This window comes from Equus caballus, chromosome 18 (assembly GCF_041296265.1).
Source record: "Equus caballus isolate H_3958 breed thoroughbred chromosome 18, TB-T2T, whole genome shotgun sequence".
NCBI lineage: Eukaryota > Metazoa > Chordata > Mammalia > Perissodactyla > Equidae > Equus > Equus caballus.
Genome location: NC_091701.1, coordinates 82,621,454 through 82,649,254, shown reverse-complemented (window position 1 = coordinate 82,649,254; position 27,801 = coordinate 82,621,454). Strand labels below are relative to the sequence as shown.

At 43.9% G+C, this 27,801-nt stretch overlaps 1 protein-coding gene across 2 annotated transcripts in view; it reads left to right on the top strand.

The window, feature by feature from the left end:
• Positions 1-27,801, top strand: part of PLEKHM3 (pleckstrin homology domain containing M3) — a 176,120-nt gene that overhangs the window by 86,239 nt on the left and 62,080 nt on the right. For both annotated transcript variants that reach the window (XM_023622512.2, XM_023622513.2), the window contains exon 6: positions 15,898-15,961. In XM_023622512.2, the coding sequence (XP_023478280.1) occupies positions 15,898-15,961 (64 nt within the window). The remainder of the gene's footprint in view (positions 1-15,897; positions 15,962-27,801) is intronic.

The window sequence follows — 27,801 nt, the reverse complement described above, 5'->3', positions numbered from 1 at the left end:
AAGATTGGCAACAGATGTTAGCTCAGGGCCAATCTTCCTCACTAAAAGAAAATTCTTTGTTAAAAGGTTCCACTTAAAAGCCACCCTGGGGGCTGGCCCCGTGGCCGAGTGGTTGGGTTCGCGCGCTCCGCTGCGGGCGGCCCAGTGTTTCGTTGGTTTGAATCCTGGGCGCGGACATGGCACTGCTCGTCAAGCCACGCTGGGGCGGCATCCCACATGCCACAACTAGAAGAACCCACAACGAAGAATATACAACTATGTACCGGGGGCTTTGGGGAGAAAAAGGAAAAAATAAAAAAATCTAAAAAAAAAAAAAAGCCACCCTGATGCCCTGTCTGTTGGACTCAATCCCCTCCCACTGCTGTGTCAGGAGAGGAGTGAGCCAGAAGCGGGTTGGAGAGCTGGCAGGCCCAGGCCTGCAGTTCCTGGGTCTGCAGTGCACACCTACCCTGGCGTGAAAGCTGGTGGAGCAGGAGGCTCCCTAAGAGCAAAGAATGAGACAGTGATTTCTGCAGAGCCCTAGAGGAGGCGCATTGGTTTTTAAAATTTTTTTTGTTATTTTAGTTTCTCATTGCTTATATGCTATTAAAATAATGTTTGGGTTTACCATTTTCCTCCAACCTGGCACAGAGAGAAGTATACTAGTCACAAGCAGCTTTTTGGGGGGTAGGTGGGTTACAGGGTGCTGGTCTTCTTGAGGTACTTCAAGTCTTTTTGGTTTGTTTTGAAATATGACGATTTAGTGAAATATGTCTAAGAGGTTTCTGAGATGTCTGTACTTCTTGCAGCTGTGCCACACTTAGCATCAATTCTGCCTTCTTCAGCATCTAAGAAAATGACCACAGATATAAAGGAGAACCGTTGCCCACCTAATATGCTAAAATTCCTGTCGCCAGAGAACCTTTCTTACCTATCTTTCACTTTTTAAACTGACTTTTTAAAAATGAAATTAGCCCACAGTGCCTTTAGAGATGATCAGCTTATCCAGAGGTTCCCTTTGTTTTACCTGAGGTTACAGCATCTAAAGTGTGGGGTTTACACAGTGAGAAGAACCCCTGGACACTCCTACTTGTTCATATATTTGATAGACATTAGAAGAGGGATGAGGGGGTGGGCAAGGGGAGCAAAAGGACAGCACCCAGTCTCCTGTAGTCATCGCAGGCGCTGGCCCGGCCTGGCCTTTCACCTCAGTGCGAGAGTAGCCATTAATCTCCAGCAAGTAGGCCCAACATGCTGAACACCTGTCAGCACCATCTAAACAGACGAACGCAAACTGTTAATGCTGCTGTCGTGAGAAAACTGAGAACAAGCTGATGAATCGCATTGGCTCTCGGCCGCCAGGGAGCCAGCTTTGCATCGCCTTGTTAGGGAAGCCACGGTTGGCTTTTAGATCTTTCGTTATGACGACCGTCAGGTTTTCATCCTCACTGTTTCTGTTATTGTTGTTAGATGAACGCCGTGTTCCTGAACCCACACTGCAAATCTTGACTGGCAGGGGTGTTTCATTTAGAAAAAATCAGTGTCTTCCATGAAGCCTAAAATGTTTATGGTGCTGACAGTCCGCTGTTTCTGAGGACTCCCAGATGGCGACCCTCTGGATTGGTTCAAGGCCTAGTTAACTTTTCATGAGAAGAATTATTTACAGTGTCCACATGTGAAGGTGCATGAAGAACTCTCTGGAGAATCTTAGCGCTGTGAGGACACATCTGGATCAACAGCTATTAGGGAAGTCTTTGGGAGGGACCCTAAGAAGCTCTGGTAGGGGCCTCAGCCCTTCGTGTCCTACTGAACACAGAAACAGTAGGATCTGTGTGTGTTAGTCAGAAGTCACAAACGGCACCTCAGAGCCAAATCTGGCCACAGGCATGCTTTGGCCTTTCAGAGATGGCCCCCACCAGGTTTTAAAGTTGTGAAAGAGTCACTAACATTTAAATAACCAGTTTTCTTGCACACACAGAATGAAGCCCTCTAATTTCTATTAGGGAATCAGAAGTCCTGATTGCAAGGTCTTCCCTCATTCCTGGATGGCAGCAGCCAGCTTCAGATACTGGGCTCTCCACTTAGCCATGGTCTCTACTGCTCCTGTTGTCCCCCAGACCCACTGTCACGGGTATATAATACATTGCTGCCCTGTCTTTCTTGGCCCATTTCATTGATTTATGGTGGTACCTGGGCCCATGTAAGGTGATTATTATTTTTGTCAGTTGCAGAGTACTTTCCCATAAATATATTATTTGTTCTTTACACACGGCCCCTGAGATGGGTAGGACAGGTGGCATTAGGAAGAAGAGGAACAACTCGGAGATGCTGTGTGCCTTGCCTCAGGTCACAAAGCCGGTAAGCAGCAGAGTCCACACTTGGAACCAGGTTTTCTGCTGCTTTCCTTCCCCTCTACATTTGCTGTTGATGGTGACGTCTCGAGGTCTCTAGACTCTTAAGAGGAACAGCTGTTAATCCTCCTGAAGCCTTGATTGAGGCCCTCTAGGAGAAGGCAGGCAAGGAGGGGCTCATGGTGATGTCCCATGAGTGGGGAGGTGGGACTGTGGCACAGGCACTCCTGTACTCGCTGCTGGCAGTCAGCCCTGGAGAGCAAGGCATGACAGTCGGCTTGGCACCGACAGGGGCATTTTCTCTAGGTCACTGTTTACCAGGCCTCTCCATTCACTGACCTGTGAATTTAAAACAAAAATGTGCATAGCATTGGAGATTGGATTGGTGGTTACCATAGGGGAAAGGGGAAGGGGGGAGGGCAAAAGGGGTGATTAGGCTCACATGTGAGGAGATGCACTATAATTAGTTTTTGGGTGGTGAACATGATGTAATCTACACAGAATTGGAAATATATTATGATGTACATCCAAAAATTAATAATAAAACAAAACAAAAATGTGCAGGTATCTATAGGGTTGTCTTACATCTGTCTTTAGCCAAAACAGATTTAAAGCTATTTCTCACCATCATTTGATAAAAATCATAGTAACGCCAAAAAAAAAAATAGGCAAACAGCCTCAGAAATCAAACAGCTTTTTAAAATCAAATAGATTTTAAAATTCATTCCACTAATCTTTTTTCTCATTTTACCTTGGACTGCTAAAAACATCACCAGACAGACCCCAGCTGATCCCGACTTAAGTCATATTTTCTCTTCTGTTTGCTGAAGGGAAACTGTCTAGTCCAGGGAACGACATTCTAGAAGTTAATGTGGGTGTGGGAGAGTTTCCCATTCTCTGCCATCAAAACTGATTTGGGGACTCAGGGTGCTAGTGAACCCAAAGTTCCTATTATGACATAAGTTTAAAATTAGTTTCTTTCCAACACTAGTTGGGGCTAATAGGTATTATTAGACCTGTTCTCTCAGTTGCTTAGAGCAGAACTGTGTCGTTTCTTGGGGGCCTTTGGTCCTACTTGTTTGTTAAGTTTAGTCCTTGGGTCTGACCGTTCTGAAACACTTTAACACCTTGACCTGGGAGTCTCAAGAGAATAAAGCAATCGATCCTTCTGCTTTCTAAGCCACCTTTTCCTGTCTTTGGTCTCACATTTTATTTGAAATTATATCCAGCATTAGTTCTTACTGAAATATCAGCTTTACTGAATGGTAAGAAACTTCTATCATAAAGATTGCCGTTTTTATTAACATTATTTATCCTGGTGAGTACCAGAAAAAAATGAATGTGTGTGTGTATTCTGTCAGACTCTCGTTGCCTCCTCTTCCTTCCAGCAGAATTTAGCAGCTTGCTCAGCTCTTGGTCCAGTCCCCATAAATGTCACCTGATTTACTAAGGCTCCCTTCCCACTCTGTCCCTTGTTACCCCAGGGAAAGCTGGCTGTCTGTCTAGTGAGTTCACTGGAGGGGAGGGTAAGTCCAAGGATTGAAATGTCCTTTGGACATCTACTAGCATCTCAAATTTAATATGTTCAAAACCGAGCTAATATTGCCACCCCCCACCACCTGCACTCCTGCAGCAGACTTTCCCATCTGGCTGAACAGCACCTCCATCCACCCAGTTGTTCAGGCTACACACCTTCCTCTCACATTCCACATCCAGTCCACCAGCAAATCCTATCAGCTTCACCTTCAAAATATACCCACTTGTCACCATTTCCACTGCTGCCACCCAGGTCCAAGCCACTGTCATATTTCTCCTGGGTTATTGCAGTAACTGATCTCCCCTTCGGTCTGTTCTTAAGACAACAGCTAGAGTTAATGTGGAGAACAGATGATGTCACCCCAATCCAAACTATCTAATAGCTTCACTTCTCACTCCAAGTGAAAACTAAGGCCATGTACGATGGCCTCGTAACCCCATTACCTCTCTGCCCTCATCTCCCACTGATTTCCCCTCATTCACTCTGGCCTTTCTTTGATCCTTGAGCACACCAAGCAGGCCCCTATGTGAGTTTCTGTACTTGTTTGTTCTTGCCCCAGATAAGTGCATAGTTTGCTTCTTTATCCCCTTTAGGTCTTAATGCAGCTGTTACCTTAATGAAGCATTCTTGACCACTCTATTTAAAATTGCAACCAGCATCTCTCCACACACACTTTCTGTCCTTTTCTCTGCTTATTACCATATAACATGGTATTTTATTTTGTCTGTCTCCCTCTCTTGGGCCATCATGTATGGATGTGAAAGTTGTGCTGTGCTCAACCTGTGCAGCCATATGCAGTGGCCCTACTCTCCAATTAGATGTAAGCTGTGAAAGGTCGTGGTTTTTTATCTGTTTTGCTTACTGCTGTATTCCCAGGGCCTAGAACCATACCTGACATATAGTGGGGGCTAATAAGTATTTGTTGAACAAATTGATTAAATAAATAAAGTAGTATTACCAAGATTCTACCCTTTTAATTTGGTCAAACGGTTTTTTTCTTATTACAAAAAAAATACTTTATCATAGAGAACAAGCCACCCATTAGCCTACTACTTTGTACATATCCTTCCAGACTTTTTCCTCTGCAGATTATTTTCCCCCGTAAAAGTGGTTTCATACTGTACATTCTACTCTTAACCCAATCATTTCACTTAGTATATTGCAAATATCTTTTTAAGCCAGTAAATGTTTGTCTAAAGTATGATTAATCACTGAGCAAAAATGGTGTTTTGATGTGTGAGCGTACGTACATACCATCAATCTTGGAAGAAGTAAACAAGGATATTATTCAGTATACCCAACAAAAGATTGTGTGAGCTAATAATAAATGAGCTGGGAGAGATCATTTCGTAGTTAACGCCTCCTTTTCTCTCCCCTTCCCCCACCCTGAAAGAAGTCAGACAAATGAGGTGGAGGGATTATCTGTTAGAGAAAAGATTACATGCTGTTGTGAATTGAACATACTTAATTTAGGAAGCTAGCTTACTAAGAGCACATCTCTTAGGGCAGCCTAATTCTTAAAACAGAGTCTACACGGACTTGACTTGCTATGTCTCTGAACAGCTTATGAGGAATATCTTATAACCAAAATCTGAGATCTAAATGTGCAATTATTAGCTGACAAATTCTGGTTAATATTGAATTTTAGAAGAATAAGCCCATTTTAGCAACAATTTTATCACTGAATTAGTCCATTAAAGACCAGTAATTATTAGCACTTTAAGTGTATAGATAACACTTCTTTAAGCTCAGCAAATGAATATAACTCTTTATGTTCTTTGTAAGATTTAATAATTAGCCAGACTTTGTGGCTAGTTTTCAAGTTAGCTAATTAAAAGTGTCATTAGCTGCAGTTGAGGCTTTAGTCTCAACAGATTTGCTGCATGAGTCTATCAGGACTCGGAAAGTACTAAAACACAGAATGTTAGCTTGATAGTTTTTGAAAGCAGCCACTCTCATTCTACTTCAAGAATTCTTTTTCTGTGGATGACTTCTAGAACTAAGGTTTAAGTCATCTAACCTCCTCCTGATCTCCTAATAGCTCATCCCGCTTCCTTCCTTTTCTGCAGAGATCTCATTCAGCAAATTATATATATGTATATACCAACATTAACACTCTAAAAGGGAGCTGCAGACTGTCTGCAGGAGACAGTGTCATTCAAAACTAAACAGATTAATAAGCTTTGAAAAAGGAACTCTGGCAAGTTATATATTAATTTTATGATAGTGTATTTATAGCTTTTTATTTACTGAGAAATCTTGCGGAAAGTTAAAAAGTGACTTTATCTTATTCTGAGATTAAATGAAATATACATAAATTATCTAAATCATTTTCTGAGAGACAAAAAAAAATAAAACTCACTGCAGGAAAAGTAGTATATTCTTGGAACCATTAAAAAAAAAAATAAGAATTTAAGCTAGGATTTATAATAACTGTGATATAATCTGCACTTCTATCATCAGACCCCAGAATAATCATAACCAAAATTACTTCCCAAGTATTTCTATTCTAGGCTTTAGATTGTTGCTAAGAAACTTAAGCACAATTTCTGAACGAGCGGGTAAAAGAGACCCTTATTTCCCATAACTATCTGCCAAGATATAATATCTGATGCAATCTTGCCACTTTTTTGGCCAGTGAGATTAGCAAAATGAGGTATCAAGAGAAATGATTGAAGCTTGTGTCTTCTACATGGGTTGCTATCGAAATATCTGCCTTTGATTTAAAATTGTTTTTCCATTAGCTGGGAGCAGGGCTGGACACTCGAGCCCTGTCCACATCCAGCCTCACATGACTGTGCTGGGGAGAGTGCAGCTCCCGGCAGAATCACCAGATCGCACTCCTTGGGAGGCTTCACGGGGCTTTTTGCTTATTTCTGCGTGGGCAAGTGTGCCCTCGCCCTCCCGACTCAGCACTGGTGGCCTGCCCTGGAGCACGTGTTCTTGGAGCACACAGTGCTGCTGCATGAATAGATGGTTTCCTTTTAAATTATTCCTGCGACCTCTATCTGTAGTCTTCCTTTTAGACCTTAGGATTTAGAATCAAAATTGGAGGTTTTCCTTTGGTGTTGTGTTGTCTTTTATTTCATGCGTGTGGATGGTGGGTACTTTTTTTAGTCTATCTTACATGTGCTAAGATATTTCCATTACAGATTTTTTTGTTTTTCCTTTTAATCATTGCATTTTTAGATACTAGTTGTGCAACTTTGAGAACTGAGCTACAGGGAAATGGTGATGCTATTAAATCTGTCAAAATCCTGCACAGGGACTGCCCGCTTCAGAGCCTGACTACTCCCTTTTGTCTCAGGAGCATCTTGGTGGGCACTAGTTGAAGTCCTCAGAAATTAGGCAGCTTAAAGGAGTCTGGCTTGTTTGCCTCGGTGTCCTGTGACAAAATGGCATGGGGACCTCTTACCTTTTTTGCAGAGACTGCTGCCTTAGATTTCATAGGCAACTGTGTCTGCATTTTTAACCCCAAGTATCAGCTACATAGCAAAAGAGCTCTGAATGTACATGACTTTTTTCCTTTTTAATTTTCATCCTTCCTCACCATTCTCATTAGAGCATCTGTAAGCCTAGGTTACCTTGTTGGTGTGTCGGGCAATTCTAGAGATGATAAAGTAGAAAACATTGGCACTAGAAGTGATGGTGCTGGTTGGTTTTCCTGATGCATTAGCAGGTTTCTTCATTGTTCATTGGTGTCAGAGAACTTGACAGTGCTGCCTGCCAGCAACATGTTTCCCTGAAGGGAGTGAGATATGGAGTTGACTCTCCTTATCGCATTTGTCCTTTGGCTCTCGTGTCAGGACCGACCAGGCAAACCTGCACTGGCATGCTTAGGGCTACCCTCAAGATTGGCCTGTCAGAGAAATGCTGTTGCACCTGGTGATGAGTAGGCCTGTGGTGCGGCAAGGTCGGTCACCAGAGCACAGAACACCCTAAACATGGCAGCCCCGGTGAGAAGATGAAAGGCAGCACCCTCAGCAGCGAAGACCCTGCACATCAAAAGGTTGCTAAGGCAGACAACTGCCAGATGTTTGTAGCTTTCTGGAGGGACCACGGGAGGAATTAGTAATTACCTTTCATATAAGATTTTAGTAGAAACTTGAAGCATTTTAATTAAGAAAATACAGGGTATGTTTGGGGGTGTGTGTGTAAACGTGTATTTGAAAGAGCTTCCAGCTGGGTCCCCGTCCACTTCCTCTAGGCCTTTCCAGAGGCGAGTTCTCGCTGCTGTTGTATCTGTAGCTTCTGCTTCTGTACTAGCTTCTTCATCGTAGCATATAAATATCCCCAGGTCTCTCCCATCTTTAAGAAAGGAATCTTTTCTTAGTCCTACATCCTTCTTTAGTTATGGCCCAATTTCTCTCCTTTCCTTTAAAAGTAGCTTCTTAAAAGAGTAATCCACAGTCCTTCAGCTCTCTGCATTCTGGCTTCCTCTTCTTCCCCTGAAACCCTTCTGTCCGAGGTCACTAATGAATTTCCATTGGCAGAACCCCGCAGGCACTCTTCAGGCATAGTGAGTCTTCTTAGTATGATTTGACCTTTCCAGTGCCTTTGATATTGTTGACCCTCTTTTTCCTTCTCAGAATTCTCTCCTTCCTTGACGTCTCTAATGCTGGCTCTTCTGCCTTTTCTCTTCCCTATCAAACTGCTCCTTCTCAGTCTTTTTCCTGCAGCCACTTGTTAAATAGCACTGTTTGCCAGGTCCTTGTCCCTACTATGTGCTGTCCTGGGCTATCACTCCTTCTCACGGCTTCACCTAACACCCATAGGCTGGGGATAGACAAATATCCCACCTGGACATTTTACAGACAGTTGCAACCCTCTGCCCCAACAACTGAGCTAACCTTTCTCCCCGAAGACAACTTGTCTTCCTCGTTCCCTGTGTCAGTAAATGGAACTGCCCTTTACCTGCTGGATCTAGCTGGAAAAGTGAATAATCCCAAGCTCCTTCCTGTTAGTCATGATGACCATGTGGATTCTGCTGCAGAAATCTATCTCGTGGTTGGCCATTCTCTCTAACCCCAGGCAACCATTTAAATTCTGTTCAGGCCCCCATCATTTCTCACCTTGTTTACCAAAAAATTATCCATCCCTCAGTCTCTTCCCCATCCCCTTCTGCTGTCAATGATTTTTAAAGTCACAAACCAAACCTCGTCATTCTCCTGCTTGAGGCAATCCTATGGCACCCCATCTCTTCTGGGGTAGCTCTTAGCAAGGCATTCAAGACCCCTTGTGTCTGGCTGCATCCTGTCTTTCTAAGCTCACACTCTGCAGTTTCCCCTCCCCGACATGTACACAGGACAGCTCCTTCAGTACAGAAAGCCAGGTCCCTGTGAGCAGTGTCCTTGCTCTGATCTCTGTGCTCTTGCCGGTGCTGTTCCCTTGACCTGCAACTCCCATCCTTCCACTTGGTCAAATTAATTCTGACTCATCAGCTCTCTCAGGCCCCTCCTGACCGGGTGCTCTGCCAGCTCCCCACCATTACCTATGTGTCTGTAGATCTCAGCACTCCACTCTGTGAACTGCAGCTGTTTGCCTACTTGTCTGCGTATTCTCTGATGTTAAAAAAACTCTTTTCTCCAAATCTCCAGGGCCTAGCACAATGCCTGTCACATGTTATGTATCCAGCATCTACTTATTTCAATGAAATGTGTGCTGTTTCGGGTTCTTGACCATAGTGACTAGTTGCAGAGGTTATAAGGCTGGACTTCATTTGCATTAAATTCATGGGAGATATGGTGATCACAAGTTGTTCTTTCTGACAAAAAATGCAAATAATCATCCATTCTTTATTGATTATGTTAATAGTGAAATTAATCCTGACATGACTCTCTTAAAGGGACACCAAGCTTTGCCTCCCAGATGTGAAGGGCTCCCCCAGCAATCCTGAAGCGGCTGCAAATGCATCTCTGCATCCCCTGCGGAGCCCTGTCCTCTCCCTGTCAGATCTGCTGAAGGCAGCACAATGCGACCTGAGCAAGCTCTCCACAGCCCCTGCTGCTACTCAGAGCTTTAGGAGAACTGGCCCCTGGGAGTCCCTGCTTGTTCCCCCGTTTCCTAAAGAGCCCCTGTCAGAGGGCCAGCTTGTGGCACCTAAGCCTCGGCAGCGAAAAGCCCTTGGTGTCCCCAGATGGAAAGCCACTGTGGCCGATGCTTCTCTGGGCTTGATTCAATGCCATTTTCTGCCCTGAGCTGCCCTCGAAGACAGAGGCAGTGGGAAAGAGGAACAGACCGACTGCGGGAGAAAGCCTCTAGTGTCGGGCCCTGCCCTTCAAGCAGAAGAGCTTGCCCTACCTCTGAATACCTGCACAGTCTTTCTTCTTTCATTTACATTAAAGAGCATCACTATAAAGGACACATTTTAATTCCTCTCAGGAAATTTATTCTCATATTTGACTTCCGTGCTTTCATGCTACAATTTCCATCCTCCAGGGAGAAGAAAAGCTGATTAGTATTATCTGTCTTAAAAGTCTTTATGTTTTACGGCAACCACTAAATCTCCTGGACACAACATCTTCTGCAGACACAATAGCTCAGTTCCTTTATCTTTTCTGCATAATTGCGTTTTCCAGTTCTTCGTGTCTGTTATGACTGACCTCATGTAGATTATAGTGTTAGACACTGGAGAGTGATAGAGAGGAGACAGCAGATAAGGTGCTGCTGGAGGGGCCAGAATCTCTTCAAAAGGGAGAGAGAAAATAAACATGTGAAACATATTTACTCAGAGAGAAACACAAAGTAAATGCCTAGCTAACTTGAGCTGTACAGACTGTGTTGAAGGAGTATTAGAGGTGACTGTGGGCCAAAGTTGGTTTTTGTGAGAAGAATAATAAGCAGTGTTTGGAAGAAATAAGGACCCAGCCTGGTAAGGAAAAGCCCAGAAATAAACCCATGCATAGAGGGTCAATTAAGTTAGGACAAAGGAGCCAAGAATATACAATGGGGAAAGGACAGTCTCTTCAATAAATGGTGTAAGGAAAACTGGCCCATTATCTTACACCATACACACAAATTAACTTAAAGTGGAATAAAGACTTTAATCTAAGACCTGAAATCATAAAACTCCTAGAAGAAAACCTAGGTGGTAAGCTTCTTGGTATCAGTCTTGATGATAATTTTTTTGAATATGACACCAAAAGCAAAGGCAACAAAAGCAAAAATAAACAAGTGGGACTACATCAAACTAAAAAGCTCCTGTGCAGCAAAGAAGACCGTCAACAAAATGAAAAGACAATATACCGAACAGGAGAAAATATTTACAAGTTATATATCTAATAAGGGGTTAATATCCAAAATATACAAAGAAATTCATACAACTCAATAGCAAAAAAACAAACAATTCAAGTAAAAAATGGGCAGAAGATCTGTATAGACATTTTTCCAAAGAAGATATACAGATGGCCAACAGGTACATGAAAAGATGCTCTACATCATTAATCATCAGGGAAATGCAATCAAAACCACAATGAGGTGCTACCTCATACCTGTTAGAATGACTGTCATCAGAAGGACGAGAGAAGTGCTGGCGAGGATGTGGAAAAAAGGGAACCCTTGTGTACTGTTGGTGGGAATGTAAATTGTGCAGTCACTATGGAAAACAGTACGGAGGTTCCTCAAAAAATTAAACTCAGAACTACCATATGATCCAGCAATTCCATTTCTGGGTATTTATTTGAAGGGAATGAAAACACTAACTTGAAAAGATATATGTACCTCCATGTTCATTGCATCTTTATTCACAATAGCCAGAATATGGAAACAACCTAAGTGTCCATCGATGGATGAATGGGTCAAGGAGATGTGCTATGCATATATATATATATATCTGTGTATATGCATATGCACACACACACACAATGGAATATTATTCACACAATGGAATAAAAAAGAATGAAATCTTGCTATTGCGACAACGTCGATAGACCTTGAGGGTGTTATGCTAAATGACGTAAGTCAGACTAAGAAAGACAGATAATGTTTGATGTCACCTATATGTGGAATCTTAAAAAACAAAAACAAAAAACACCCAGCTCATAGATACAGAGAACAGATTGGTGGTTGCCAGAGGCAGGAGGTAGGGGATAGGTGAAATGGATGAAGGGGGTCAAAAGGTACAAACTTCTAGTAGTAAAATAAATAAGTCCTGGGGATGTAATGTACAGCATGGTGACTATAGTTAATGATACTATATTGCATATTTGAAAGTTGCTAAGAGAGTAGATCCTAAAAGTTCTCATCTCAAGAAAAAGAAATTTTTTAAAACTAAGGTGACAGATGTTAACTAGACTTGTGGTGATAATTTCACAATATATACAATTATTGAATCACTATTTGTACACCTGAAACTAATGTGTCAATTTTATCTCAATAAAGTTTTAAAAAACTGGATATTCTCTTTTCTCATCAACTGTGTACATTGGCATATCCATCTCCAACGTTTAGCACAACACCTGGCATATTTTCAGCACTCACTAAGTGTTGACGGGATAACTGACTGTAGTACTCTAGTAAGAAAATTAGCAGTATGATTTGGTTTGTACATTTATGAATAATTCTTATATCCTGTATACTCTCAGTCATAGAATTTTTAGGATTTTAGAGCAGAAAAAAATTGAAGTAGCAAAATATTATAGATATGCTACCCTGCATTTGTCCCTGCTGTGGTTCATTTCAGTTACCGTCCTTCTTACCCTCCAGCTGACCTACATTTGTACAAACCAATGGAAGAGGAGGAAGCCAATCTTCAAATGATTTTCCAGCCTACTTACTTGGTTTACTCTGTCTCCATTTCTCAGCCCTACTGCCACATTGCTTTCCTTTTACTTTATTTCTGAGATTTCATTATTAAGCAATTATCTTTGAAAAAGATTATTCCTTCCATTCAACCACAGTCCAATATCCTCTATCCCTGTATAAGATTCTCGTCCATTGTTACCCTTGTAGCCCCACTGAGGGACTGTGTCCTAGGTTCTCTTTTCTGCACATATGTTTGGGTCTTAAGTCTTCTTGCAAGTGCTTAAACATATATGTGTGTGTGTGTATATATATATATATATAAATGCAATGTTATATTCTGGATTGCATCCTTGAACAGAAAAAGAACATTAGTGAAACAATTGGTGAAGTATGAAGAAAGTCTATAATTTACTTAATAGTTCATTTCTTATTTTTGATCAACATACCATGGTTGTGTAAGATGTTAACTTCAGGGGAAGCTGGGTGAAGGGTATAAGGTAGAAACATTTCACAAATAGGGGGAATGTTAGAAACTCAAGTAAATGTGAGCATCCTGGTTATTTTCAAAACAGAATTTTTCAAGCATGAGAAAAATTGCAGAATACCAAAGCGTGCTTTAGATAACTCTAGACAGCGTAAGGTAAACAAGGTCAGAAGAAACAGCCTCTGCCCCTGCTAGCCCCCTTCATATTCAGTTTCCTGCTAGGTCCATCCCATCCTTTCTCGCAGCTTCAGGTGTCACCTCTGTGCTGACGTCTGAAGTGCCCCCATCTAGTCCACATCTTTCAGGCCCACATTCCCAAGGGCCATCCTTGCTGTCCCCCGAACAAGCACTTTATATTCTGCACATGTAACTCTCAATTCTTTATGACCTGCCCTGTCTTGGCCAGGAACATCGCCATCCTGTCACCTAAGCTAGATACTTCAGAGTCACCTTTGATTCTTTTCTCCATTTTACCCATTCTAAACATTGTCACTTCTTCCAAAGGTCTCTTGTATCTACCCCTTTCACTGTCCCCTGGAATAGATCTTCAAATACCTTGTCAAGACTATCCCTGCCTGCAGTCTCTCCACCCTCCCTACTGCCTTCAGAAAGTGGGCATGGCAAAGTGCACCAGTGTCACTTTCCTGCTTAAAAAAGCATCGGTGGCTCTGGACTGCCACTGGCCTAAACGGTAATAGCCATCTGCCTGGAAGAGACATGCATTATATAGCCAGCTTGGATGGTCAACTCAAACCCACCTCCCTTCTTTCTCTACCCCCACCTCCAAGAAAGTGGAAGGAGCACAGGCCTTTGGAGTCAGAAAGTCTGGCCTTGAATCCCAGATTTATGACCCTGGACAAATTAGTCTTTGCCTCTGTGTGTCATTTTACTCTTATATAAAATGGAGGTTCTACTTACTATGCAGGGCTGATGTGAGAATTAAATGATATATGTCAAGGGTCAAACCCAAAGTGGGCTCCTTTTGTTGTTATTGGTACTTAACACTTTGGGAGCCATAAGGAATAGGTGTTTTGATCATGTGTGTCGCTGAAAATGGAAGTTAGTTATATCTCAAAGTCCCTCCTGGGACTGTGGTCTACCTTCCACAACAGGGAGCCTCTCGACAGCGAGCTTAACCTCTCCTGGAGGAATCGAGCCTCTTCACTGTCCCCTACCCAGGGCACTCAGACTGTGCTCTGCCTCCAGCCACAGGTGCAGCCTGCACCACAGAGTCGAAGGGAACCCAGCCTCAGGAACCACATTGCAGTTCTCAGAGTAGGAAGGCCTTAGTCTGTTCTCATCTGTGGATGAAACAGGTGCTTTCTGCAGAATTCTTCAGTGCCTATCATGCTTCTCAGGAAAGCCCCAATCCAGAAGATGCCTGCCCTGTCCCTCATGGGGAAGGGCTTTGTATAATCCATTTGGTGCCCTTCCTTCAGTGGCCAGCACATAGTTGTGCTTCATCACTATTGGGTGGATAGCAGGATGAATGATTTAGTCTCTAGGACCTGTCAAGCAAGGTATACTTAACTGAAAGACTGAATAATGAGTTTCCCAGTGAGCTAGATATTAGGCCAGTGGTTCTAAACCTTGACTGCACTAATCACCAGGAGAGTTTTTGTTTTGTTCAACACTAGTTTCTGGTTATGCTTTTGCCCTGTTGTTTTCTAAAAATTCCCCAAGTGATTCTCATAAACAGCCAGGGTTGGGATCCACAGTGTTAGACCGTTCCAAAAATATGTATCCCGTGCATAAGTCTTATTTTCAGTTATCATGTTGTATTGTAGTTATCAGTTCAGATATCTTTCCCTCACTAGACTCCTTGAACTTAGGTACTGGGACGATCTTATTCATAGTTGCCTTCCTGGCACCTGGCACAGTGTTTGGCACATAGTAGATAGTCATTAATGTTAGTTGGCTAAATTGGTGGTTTCTTTCATTTAGAACACAAGAAAACTGCATAGTACCACGTAAGAAAAAGAGAAAATGCTAGCACCATGAGTTTCGTTTTGTTTTTTGGGGGTGTGTGTGTGTGTGTGTGTGTATTCTAACCATCTACCCTTTGGTACCTATCTGCTTATCCATAATCTATGGTTTTTTCCCATTCACTCACTTTCATTTATCCAGATGCTATGAAACTGACAGCAGCCAAAAGTATTGGACTTTGTCAGGGAGTCCCAATTTGAAATATTTTGTCCCATTATTTTCATTTGTACCTGGGTTCTAAAACTTATCACTGTCCATGTAAGAGGATAGTTCATTGATGTCATATTCAGCACTACTATCCCATTAACAATGGCCATAGGAGCTTCCTGACAGAAGACACGTGGGTTGCCACTTCAGTTGATTTTCTCAACTCCAAAACCTATTAATTTAGACACAGAATAATAGAGCTGGAGAGATAGAGACATCGAGTTCAGTCATCCTCATTCACCAATGAAGAAGCTGAAGCTGGATGGGTTTTGTGACTTGCCTGAGATGACACAGCTTGTTAGGGATATAGCTCCTACAAGAACCTGGTGTTCTGGCTTTTGGGCCTAGACCGCCACACAGGACTCGTAGCACCTCCAATTGCATTAGAATCAAAGATAAAACTCTTACTTCCATCTTAGTATCTGTGCTAGGAAGAAAAAGATCTGAAACAAAGTATTATTGCAGGTATCTCAGAGGGTGTGGGGAGGAGGACTTCAAGAGGAAAGGGGAAAGAGAGAGGAAAGGATCTTGAATGGGACGTTGAAACTTGGCAGAAAAAGTGTGTGTTGTGGTAGCACCAAGTTCATTTGTGTTTCTGTCCTCATTTTCAGAATTTTTCCCAGAGAGTACCTCCTTCAGCAGATCCACCTGTACTCCCTCTCCGACCTGCAGCAGGTGAGCGCTCAGGGGGCCGTTTCAGTCTGTTCTCTCCTCGGGGAAGTGTTTTTGTTGACTGTGGCCTTGGTACTGAATTCTGTCATCATTTGGGTAGTTTTCTTCTCAAGCCCTGATAATCAGTTTCTATTCAGAATGGAAAAAATCTTAGTATAAAAAAATATATTCCAGGACAATAACAAATATTGGCAAGGATATAGAGAAATTGGAGCCCTCATATGCCTCTAGTGGGAATGTAAAGTGGGGCAGCCACTTTAGAAAACAGTTTGGCAGTCCTTGAAAAAGTTAAACATAGAGTTACCATATGACCCAGCAACTCCACTCCTAAATATGTACCCAAAAGAAATGAAAACATATGTCCACCTGAAAACTTGCACACGCATGTTCAGAGCAGCTTTATTCATCATAGCCAAGAAGTGGAAAAGACCCAAATGTCCGTCAGCTAACGAATGGATACAGACAATGTTCGATATCCACACAGTGGAATATCTTTTGGCTATAAAGAAAAGTGAAGTACTGGTACATGCTACAACGTAGATAAACCTGGGAAACATTATGCTAGGTGAAAGAAGCCTGTCACAGAAGAATGTATATATTTTATGAATCCATTTAAATGAAATGTCCAAAATAGGCAAATCCATAGAGACAGAAAGTCACTGAGTGGCTGCCGTGGCCTGAGGAGAGAGGGGATAGGGGAGTGACTGCTCATGGTTGGGGTTTCCTGTGGGCTCATGGAAATGTGCTGGATTTGATAGTGTGGATGGTTGCACAATTTTGTGAATATACTGAAAACCACCAAATTGTATACTTGTAAAGATTGAATCTTATGATATGTGAATTATATCTCAATAAAAAATTATACAAGGAAAACAGATATAAAAGGCAATGAATATATTAAACTCTTTGACTTGTGCTCCAGCCAAACAGTTGGATGACTTTAAAGTTTAATAAAACACAACAGAGCATATGAGTCAAAATCATCTTGTTAAACTTTTGTTAGAGTGTGTCCTTCTAATGATCGACCAGCTTAGCAGCCAGGAAGAAAACCGACATTTTGTCTGTTCAACCCAAAGTTCTGAATATGTTAAGCGTTGGTTAATCATCTAAATGAAAATTCATTCCCTAAGAAGCCTTTAGACACTAAATAAAAGCATTACTTTCCTCTCCATATAGCTATTGATTTTTTCAAGAGTCAATTAAAAAAAATAATTGTGACAACTTTGAGAACATCTCAAACTGCTGCGATTCTGTTCCTTCATTTGTTTTCCTCTCTGGCTGTTCTGCCCAGAAGCAATGAGGTCAGCTTAGAAACTGTGCAGATCCTCTAGTCATTTTTCAGGACTTTAAATTACCTTCAAGGTTGTTTTGGTGTTTTTCTTAACATAAGTCTTTTGTGTTCTGTTTGTCTCCGCAGAGGTAGGAAAGTTATTTTAAATGTTAGGAGTCATTTTAGAGCACTTAGTTGGAGAGGTCCAAGAGAATACCAGGATTTACTTTCCGTTTGTGCATCAAGTGTAACTGTTTGCGCATGTCAGCTCCCCACTCCCACCATCCTGCCTGCGCTGCAGTACACAATCAGGCAGCAGCGGTCTGCTGGCCAGAGTGGAAAGGGGTGTATTTTTAATTACGATTGTCTGGTGGTGGTCAAGGGGAAGGATTGGTTAAAATACCCAGAATACATTTATCTATTTTCTAGGACTCTACTGATCATAGTATCTGAGGACCCAACTCTGTCATTTAAGAAGTATGTTGAAAGGCACCAACATATTCTTGTAAAGGTGGTTTAAAATAGAATGGGTGGGCTCCAAAGTGAGTACTCTTTGAGGAAGTCTTTCAAAAACAAGTTTTGATACTAGATGAAGAGAAGGAATCAGTAATTCCATATTCATTTTAGAGTGTCAGAGGAGCCTATCTATTTGACATAATAAAGCCTTCTTTTTGAAGCTTTCCTGTACCCTGCTGCCTTTTCCCCCCCTTATAATAATCAAACCATACCTGCCAAGCAGCTTCCTTAAATCAGGGGCAGCCATATTCTTGGTGGGCCAGACCATTAGCCCCTGGATCCCCATAAGCAGCTAATCAGTTTTCAGCCTCAGTAGTAAAGTTATAGAGGCAATCAGCAGCTTATCAGACTCCCTGTGGGTGGGGGCGGCTAGAGGTCCTGCATCCATTTACTCAACAGCTCGCTCTAACCTGGTTCTTTGTGCCTAGCTTTAAAATCCTCAAACTTACCATATTTAGAGGAAGTTTAATTCAATTAATTTTCCTGCCTGGTTGGTTGAATTGGATTTAGCTTTTGATCTGTCTTCATATAGACTTTCAGTGCTGAAGGGCACCTCCACCCCATCTTCCCTTGATTTCTAGACAGGCGTGTTTTCTGGATCTGAACTGTTCTTGCAAGTATGTAAGGGAAGGGAACACAAGCAGAAAAAAAATATGCTGTTGCTGTGTCACAGAGCATGTCACTGGTTGCATGTCACCCAACCTGACCAAGCCAGCCACAGCCCAGGCTGCCCTGCACCGCTTTGGCCTGTGTGGCTTCATTGCCATCCTGCTTCATGCCAGCTCTGGGAGTTTTAGTGCAAGTTGTTTTCCCTCATGTCATTTCCCTCTTCACTCCTGACACAAAAGTCTATGAAAGCAGATCTTTCTATCATATAAAATAACTATAGAAAAATGAATTTCCGTTTATGAACTTTGCAGGAGAAAAGAAGATAAACTAAAGCAGGTAACTGAAGGGTTACAGTTTTCGATAATGGTTATTTAAATATCCTTCCTTAAGGTATAGACTCCTTTCTACAAATTTTCTTAGGTGAACTTGACTTTTCCTGTTAGCTTTTATTTAAAAAAATACAACACAGACATCTTCCTCTCCAAAAAGAAAAAAAAGGTAAGAATTTAATAAACATTGTAAAGGGGGATTTATAATTTAAGTATATATAATCTTAAAATAATATACTACACGAAATGCTAAGAATACCTAAAATAAAGATGCTGAAAGAATTCTGGTACCTAAACATTTGCAACCTTCTTACCTCTGTCTCTGGTTTCATTTTTGTAAGTGACAATCTGTAAAGTTTTAGCAGATGGACTCAATTCAGCAGTTTGGCTTAGATTTCAAGCTGCCTGAATGCTTCTGATGTCACATTCAAGACAGTTTTTCCCTCTTCTTATTATTTAAATTTACTAGTCTCTTTGCTCGCAGTCTCCCCTACTATCATACACTTGGACGTGAGGAAATGAAGAGCATGGACTGACACTACTTTGCAAAGGAAACTCCCGTTAGTTGTTCTAGGAGCCGTAGTCACCTGCCCACTGGCCAAGGGGTGCCACTTATTGGCAAAATGTGTATGGTGGTGCTGAGTCCCTAGTCGTCTGTTTATTTCACCAGTGATGAAGGTGCTCACTGGGTTTTACTAGCACATCATAAAGGAAGTGGTTGAACAACACATGGTCATTACCCAACTGTAATCAGCTGGCAGCACTGTAACATGTAACAGAGCCACATTCTCCTCCTGGACTAGAAACAGGCCACAGATGGGGCTCAAGGTCAGGGCAGAGGCTCTCCAAAGCCCAGGAGCTCAGAGGTGTACCGGCTTGAGTTATTCACTTCTTAAGTTTGGAATTTCAGATGAATTTCTGTTCAGCACAGTAAATATTGTTAAAAAAACGTATTAAATCCATGTTCTTTGAAGGTAAATCCAAGAGAAAATAAAATCTTATAAACAGAAACTTTCTTGCAGGAGGTGAGAATGCATAGTGGTTCTTTTGGTTTATTTTTGGTTTTTATTGAGGAGGATTCACCCTGAGCTAACATCTGTGTCAATCCTCCTCTTTTTGCTTGAGGAAGATTGGCCCTGAGCCACCATCTTTGCCAATCCTCTATTTTGTATGTGGGTCACTGCCACAGCGTGGCCACAGATGAGTGATGCAGGTCTGCGCCTGGGAACCAAACCTGGGCCGCCAAAACAGAGTGCACCAAACAACTACTAGGCCACAAGGCTGCCCCAATAGTGGTTTTTTTGAACTGACAGAGTGGCTCCTTGTAAAGGATTTGTCTGGCAGTAACTAAGCATATGTGAATGAATGGGCAAGTGTTGGTGTGTGGTTAATGGGAAAACTGAGGCACTGCCTTGTCAGAGCTTTCTTCTGGTTTGATACTTCGAGAAGGGGAAGTAGAATAGAATTTTCAGTCTGTGCGGCATTATCACAATCCATGGGAAATCTTTAAGACAGGCATACAAGAACCAGCTTCGCTCTGCTGAGGCAGTGGAGGAGTGCGGTAATGGTGTCATAGCGTTCTGCAGAGCTTTTTCCTTCCCTGTTAGGTATGTAACAGACTGGCTCCTCACTCACATCCCTTAGCTGTTTTAATGCTGATAAGAAAGCGCCACATTTTCCCCGTGGAATACATCGGTGTATGTAAGTTCATGTTCAAGAGATCGTGGTTGCTCTTAAGGAGCAAATCAGAACCCTGCTTTAATGTCATTCCTTGGACTGTGTAAGTGATAGAGTTCTCCTGGAGTTCTTTCTGCTTGCTGAAAGGAAAGGTGAGATTTAGCTTCTAAATTTTGGCTACCTGTGTTCTTGTGACAGAAACCTAAGATGTGTATTAATGACTAACTCTTCTGGTGTTACTTACCTTTGGGTTGTATGTAAGTTAAACATTGAATGATTCTGTTTGTATGTGATTCATGAGAAGGGACACGGGAGGATCCCCTGGGTGAGGCAGTCGGTTAGGGTAGCCCCTCCCCTCCCAACACCTCACCCCCAACACACACACCCTCCTGTGGGACAATCTGAGCAGCTGATTTCCCCATTGTTCACCTTTCCCGGGCCCTAACTTTCCAAACTAGACCCGACCTTCAGGTTAAGGCAATTTAGATTCTAGTTAATATGAAATACACTACCTGAGAAGAATACATCATCATTTTGGCACATCCATTCATCTTATTAATAAGGTGAAAGTACAGCATGATATTTGAGGCAAGAGAGATTTCAGCAAGTAAGTTTTAATGATGAAAGAAAGATAGAAAAGTCTGGAATTTAGAGTACTAACTAAAGAGAAATGAAGTGGGAAAGATCCCAGAGAGGAGGCCTTCAGGAGTGTGAAGAGGAGTGAGTCAGGAGCACGCCACCTTTCTGGAGTCCCCTAGAATAGTCTGAACTGTTTTATGCTAAAGCAGTAAGCACATGTACTAAGCAACGGGCTTGTGCTCTCAATGAATCGATGGATGGATGGATACACACACACATGCTATCCTGGGCTCACTAGTTCTCTCTCCCCAAAAGAAGAGCAAATTAACTGTTTCTAGCCTCAAAACAAAATATTAGAAATGCTGATCTGTAAAATAACAATACACAGAACTCTAAAACCAAATAAAAAATCTCTGCTTTTTATATGTCAGAATAATGGTGAGTTGTTAAAAGTTGCAAACTTTCTGAACACCAAACACTCCTGAACAGCTAGCTGACTTTCCAGTTAACTCTTTCACCAGCTCCCCACACCATTAGCTTAGGAATTGTCATCTCTGTGACCTAAAGTGTGTCAGAGTTGGCCTCTGAAGACATTATGCAAGTGATGTTCCTACCTTGAAGGTTTTCTGGTTAGTGAGGACAGTCACCAAAAGGTGATGTTAAAGGCATTTTGAGGTCTCTTTTTAAAAACATACTTTGCCAAATTCTTCTCCAAGGAAGTAGTATGAGTTATTTTGCCTGACCCTGCCCCACCAAGTAGACACAGAATCGGGGACTGTCAGTCTCTGTGGGCACTGTTCGCAGAGTCCGTGGACAAAGGCCGAGCCCAAGTGGGCACCCAGTGCAGCTGCCCTGTCATCCAAGAAGTAGCTGGTGATGACCTTCATTCAAAGGCTCAGCCCACAGGAACACAGTGCGTCAGTCCCCACAACCCAGTCCCTGGTCCCCGAGGAACTTGTATTCATAGCTTCTCAGCACGCCTGAGCCCCACACCATTGTCCACCCGGTGTTCGCGGGCAGGATAACTAATGAGGAGCATTCAGATTTAACAAGCAGAAAAACAAAGCGTGACAGCCTGCCTGTGTTGTTCTGTGGCGAGCGCCTGCGTCTGCTGTAGCCGTCACTACCTCAGTCCCCTGGGGGCAGTCTGGGGTGAGACGGGAACAGGCTTCCATGAAACATCACTACATCTGCTAGCTGCTTGAGCCAGGCTTGTTCCAGACAGGTGATGAGTTAGGAAAGAGGACCACAGGTTGTTGGGGGGAGAATCACGCCTTTTGAATAAGCGAGATTTTTTTGTTGTTTTTTTAAAATTTTTATTGAGATTATGATAGTTTACAACCTTGTGAAATTTCAGTTGTACATTATTATTTGTCAGTCATATTGTAGGTGCGCCACTTCACCCTTTGTGCCCACCCCCCACCCCTTTCCCCGGTAACCACGAATCTGTTCTCTTTGTCTACATGTTTAACTTCCACATATGAGTGGAGTCATACAGAGATTGTCTTTCTCTATCTGGCTCAATAAACAAGTTTTTAAGGAGTGGACGTGTGTTCTGCTGTTCAGGGGTGAAGGGAAGGGGTTGAATGCTATTCTTTGAAGGATTGGCAGGTTGGCTGCAGAGCAAGTGGAAAGTCGCTCTTTCTCTGGACAGCAGGTGTATTTTGAGTAGGCACAGAACAGTTCCTTGTTTGTGTTCAGTCTCCCAGTGTTTCAGCTCTTGCCGGGTGAGGGGAGAAGGGACAACCGCTGCTAAGTGCCAAGGCTGGAGCTGTCTCTTGACCCCTCCCAAGAGGCCTCCGCCTTTGGAGTCCTGGTGATCATGACTACTAGTTTCTGCTGTTTTGGCAATGGGACCAATTAGTTGAGTGAGTAAAGTGGGTGATTAACAAGGTGGTGGTACAGATTGTTTTTCATACCAGCTGGTTAATCTTTGCCCAGAGAAAACTTTGTCCATCTGCAGACCCAGGCACCACACCCAGCTACACCCACACACCTGGTCCCACAGACGCAGTGGAGGACTGGGGAGGCGGGCAGGGCTGTGGTGGAGAATGTGGCTCGCTAAGGGCAAAGTTTGCTGTTCTTGGCAATCTGGCTCAGAAGACGACTGTGTTGTAAGTGTTGGATAGAGAGCCTCGTCTTCCACGTGAGAAAGAGCTGGCTGAGATGAGGATTCCAGAAGCCAGCCCTGAGCCCCTCAGGTACAAACAACATGGTGGTAGTTGAGAATGCAGCCACAGAACTGGAGGGTAAACCAGGGGAGTGAGAACCAGCTGAAGCTGCCCTTCTTAGGGCCTTGCCTCAGTCAGATAGCATTACAGCTGCCACGTTCTATTCATTTGAAGTAAATCACTAGGTCAGGCCCACATTTAAGGAGAGGAGAATTGGACTCCACCTTCTGAAAGGAGGCATGTCAAAGACTGTGTGAACATATTTCAAAACCATCATACCTGTTATAACAGCATCTCGTATTTGTATATTGTTTTACTGTTTAAAAACGCATTATTCCCAAAACAACTTTGTGAAATAGGTGGGTCTGCCTCCTTTTTTTTTTTTTTTTGGTGAGGAAGAGTGGCCCTGAGCTAACATCCATGCCAATCCTCTATTTTGTATGTGGGATGCCACCACAGCATGGCTTGATGAGCAATGTGTAGGTCCACACCCAGCATCCAAACCCACAAGCCCCAGGCTGCTGAAGCAGAGTGCACGAATTTAACCACTACACCCCCAGGCCAGCCCCTTCCTTTTTTTATATCCACTTTATAGGGAAGAAAACTGAGACTTAGAAGAGTTATCTGACTTGCCAAAGCTACACAGCTTCTATTAGGTGACTGAACCAAGACTGAAGCTGAGGTGTTCTGCCTCCTTGTCCAGCATTCTCTCTGCTGTGCTGTGTGAGCTGTGTGCATAAAAACAAGCAGCCTCCTGGGTTTATGGCACAGAGATATAAAGGGGAGAACACATTTTCAAAAAGCTTAAGGAAGGAGGAATATGAAGTCAGTTATTATTCTTGTAGTTACTTCCTGTAAACAGCCTGAAGGCCTAAGGAAGCAAAAGCTCCCTGTCATATATGACTCACAGGGCACAGCCTTGGGCCCCAGAGAGGCGTTTGGATACTTTTCCCTCACAGTTCTCTTGCCCTGGTCAAACTTCCCTTATGCTGCCAACAGCCAGCATGAGAGGGGACTCCAAGAGTCCTTCTGGTTCTTTCTTTCTATTTGATTCAATTCAACGATATGTGTTGAATGCCTTCTGTGTGCCAGGCACTGTGCAAGGAACAGAGGAAGCCGAGGTGAATGAGTCATAGTCCCTTCCCTCGCTGAGCTCACAACCTAAGGAGAGAGGCAGACAAGCATTTTTTAAGTCAGTGGAGTGGGACACAGGGTACTCGTGTCTAACCCAGTGTGGCAGATTATATTTTGCAAAGATGGCCATGACAGTATCTCCCATGCCACTTGCTCTTCTTCTGCTGTGACTTTGACATTCCTCCCACACAGAGGGGGGTCTCTGTTCCCTTTCCCTGAATTTGGGTGGGCCTGTGACCATGGAAATGATGCTATGTGACGTCCGAGGCTAGGTCACAAAAGGGGACGCAGCTTCAACCTAGTGCTCTTTGGATGCTCACTCTTGGGAAACAGCTGCCATTTTGTAAGGAAGCCCAGATTAGCCCATGCAGAGAGGCCACATGGAGAGGCCAGCTGCAGTCATTCCAGCTGGCAGCCCCACTGTGCCCTGGCTGACAGCCGTCATTGCCACCAGCCGTGTCACTAAAGGTACCTCCACATGAGTCCCACCCACTCCTAGCCTTCAAGTCTCCTCAGCAGAGGCTGCCGATGAGGCTGTAGGCATCACGGAGCAGAGACAAGCCGTCTCTACTGTGTCCTGCCTGAACTCCTGACCTATAGAATCTCAGCATAACAAAACAACTGTCTTACACCACTAGGTTTTGGTATAATTTGTTCTCCATCAATAGTAACCATAAAACTCAGTAACTTTGCTGTCTGGGAAGGCGTCCTAGAAGCTGTGATTCTAAATTGAGATGTGAAGGTCTAAAGACCCAAGCCAGGCGGAGGGAATGGGAAGAGGACTTCCAGGCCCTGGTAGCCTCACACCCCACAAGGACCTAATCCCTGGGGTTTGTCATGGAGGCAAGCAGGAGAAAATTTCATTACTGACTATGACATTTCCGAAGCACATTCTGTCTGCATGCTTCAGGATTATTTTGATAGATTGTCTCAACAAAATATTCGTGGAATGAGTATGATGGTATCACCACACTTTCCCCAGAAATGAACGAGTCTGTGAGGTGCCTGGAGCTGCAAAGAGTGTAGTTTATAACCTTCCCATCCCACCTGTGCACTGAAACAGGAGCCCGGTTCTCTGTCCCCAACACTGGCTAGGGGTTCGCTCCCTGTTCTCTTCCTCATTCAGCAGATGCTTTCTGAGCACACACCTGTGCCCAGAGCCACACTGGCCCTGCAGCTGAGAGGCCTCGTTTTCTCGGAAAAGGACAAGTGGGTCTTGCTGATTGCCATCCAACTCCTGCGCTCGGCCTGTGTGCCAAGAACTTGTAGTCAAGGCTGTCGTGATGCTGCCCAGCCCAGTGGTGTCCGGGCCAACCATGTGCCACAGGTGCAGCTGGTCTTCAGGGGACAGAGGCTCACCGGAGGCCTTCTGGGCAGGTGTGGAGGGCTGAGGAGGCTTCCAGCACGTTTGCAAAGGCCATGCACTTGATGATGCTCCAGCAAGGGAACCGGGAAGCGTGGCACCCCCACATGACAGCATGTCTGAGCTGGAAGCGCTGGCTGCCTGTGGTGTGGCCTGCACGTCCACCTGCATTTGGAACTTGCTGCTTTTCGACAGTATCTCCCCCATCGTTCCGAGAAGAAATCAGAAGGGCCCACTGGGCAGCTCTTCATAGTGTTGTTTATTTTTACTTTAATTTCTAGCTAAATCCTATTAAACCATCAACACATTTGCTCCTGAACTTTTAAACAAGATAACAAGATTCAAAACCTTTTGTGACAGCAGGGAAGATCTTTGTAGCACAACAAATAAAAAGTATAGTGAGCAGCTCCAGTTGCTCAGAAAGCTGCTGCAGCATTCGTAAGCCTGCACTTCTGGGGCTGTTGAACCGGCTTCTGTCACTCAGAAATTCACTCGCTTGCTGGAGCTGGCCTTTCATTTATGTGTCCGTCTGAGAAGAAAGTGACGAACCTCCGTCACAAAGAGGCACTTGCTGTGCCGGGGCTGTGATGGGACAGGAGGCACAGTGCCTGTCATCCCAGAGTGCAGTCTCTCCCGGCTCTGTCCTGTACGCCAGGCACATCAGGAGGACAGCCTGCCCACTCCAGTCCACGTTTTAAAGGAGGGAAATATGGCTTTAGGAGAGGGTTATGTTAACTGATTTCTGCAGAGGCCAGGCAAGTGGCATCGTGACTGGAGCAGGCCCAAGGCAAGTCCTCAGGTCGTGATGAAAAACCAGAGAGAGCGTCCCCCTCCAAAGGGACGGCTGTTACTCAGTAGCCTGAGAATTGTCATCTCTTCCCGTTTTTCAAGAGAAGCCGGAAATCCGTATTTTTATGTGAAATTTCTCAATATTTAAACACTCTGCAGGCCAAACAAAACACAGCCACTGGTTTTGACCTCTGCTTTATAACAGAGAATGCCTGCTTTTGTTCCACCAAACTAATGAATGCTCAATTACGAGAAGGAATTTGGAGGTTAGTGTTAGATTGTGCTTCTCAAAAGCCTGCAGACCCCATCCCAAACCCTTGAGGTACTAATTGACAGACTTGCACAGGCTGACAGCTGGGCTCGAAAGTGGACACACACAAGGAAACAGGCAAGCTATTCCAGGTCACTTTGCAAGGTCAGGGAAGCAATGCAAACATTAGGAAGGCCCAAGACAAAGGTCAGGTGGCAGCAGAAAGCCCTCCATTTCCTTGAGCTGTTGGTTAATAAATCATATTCAGAAAGGTTCCAGACTCCCTCTCTCTGGCACTGCTTTGTGAGGTGGAAAATTAAGTAGAAATCAAAATGAAGATGGCTGTCAGGAGCTTTTAGGAGACTAGCAGACCAGTGTGAGGCCAACATGGACACAGTTTCTGCCTGGAGCAAAGTTCTGCAGAGGGAGCCGGGCATCGCAGAGGGCCTGGAAGATGACTTGTTCACATAGCAGCCTTAAAGCCCGCTGCCCACGTCCAAAAGCCAGCTCACTCCCGACTCACCAGGTGACCCTGGGCAAGTCAGTTCTCTTCCTACCTCGAAGAGCATTTCCTCTCTGGAGTGGGGATAACAGTAGCACCTCCCCGAGAAGGTTTTGTGAGGCTTAGGTGGTTACTGTGTGTGAGTTGGGATGGGGTCTGCAGGCTTTTGAGAAGCACAATCTAACACTAACCTCCAAATTCCTTCTCGTAATTGAGCATTCATTAGTTTGGTGGAACAAAAGCAGGCATGTGGGGTGCAGGAGGCCTGAGCTTCCCGAGTAGTGGAGGACTGGTTCCAGTGCTGCTGTGAGACGTGCCTCTGGCGTAAACGGCTCCCTGTCACTTTCTGCAGCATCACCAGACACTGCATCTGTGGACACGAGATTGCAGCCCTCTCCACTGAAGTCAAGTTTGCGACACTGCAGTCTCGCCCTCAGATTCTGCAAGCGTGTCTGGGCCCCGGGATCCTGCTGCCGCAGTAGCTGCACAGTCACCATGCGGAACAGCACCCTGGTGGGGAAAGCAGAAGAACCCTGGGTGGGCTTCCTTCTGCCTCCTAGACCATACCTCCCCAATGGCCCCACAGGGGAATTGCGCCTGGAAAGCCCCCACCACTTGCCTTCCTGGCACTGAGATCCGGCAGGGCCGTGCTAG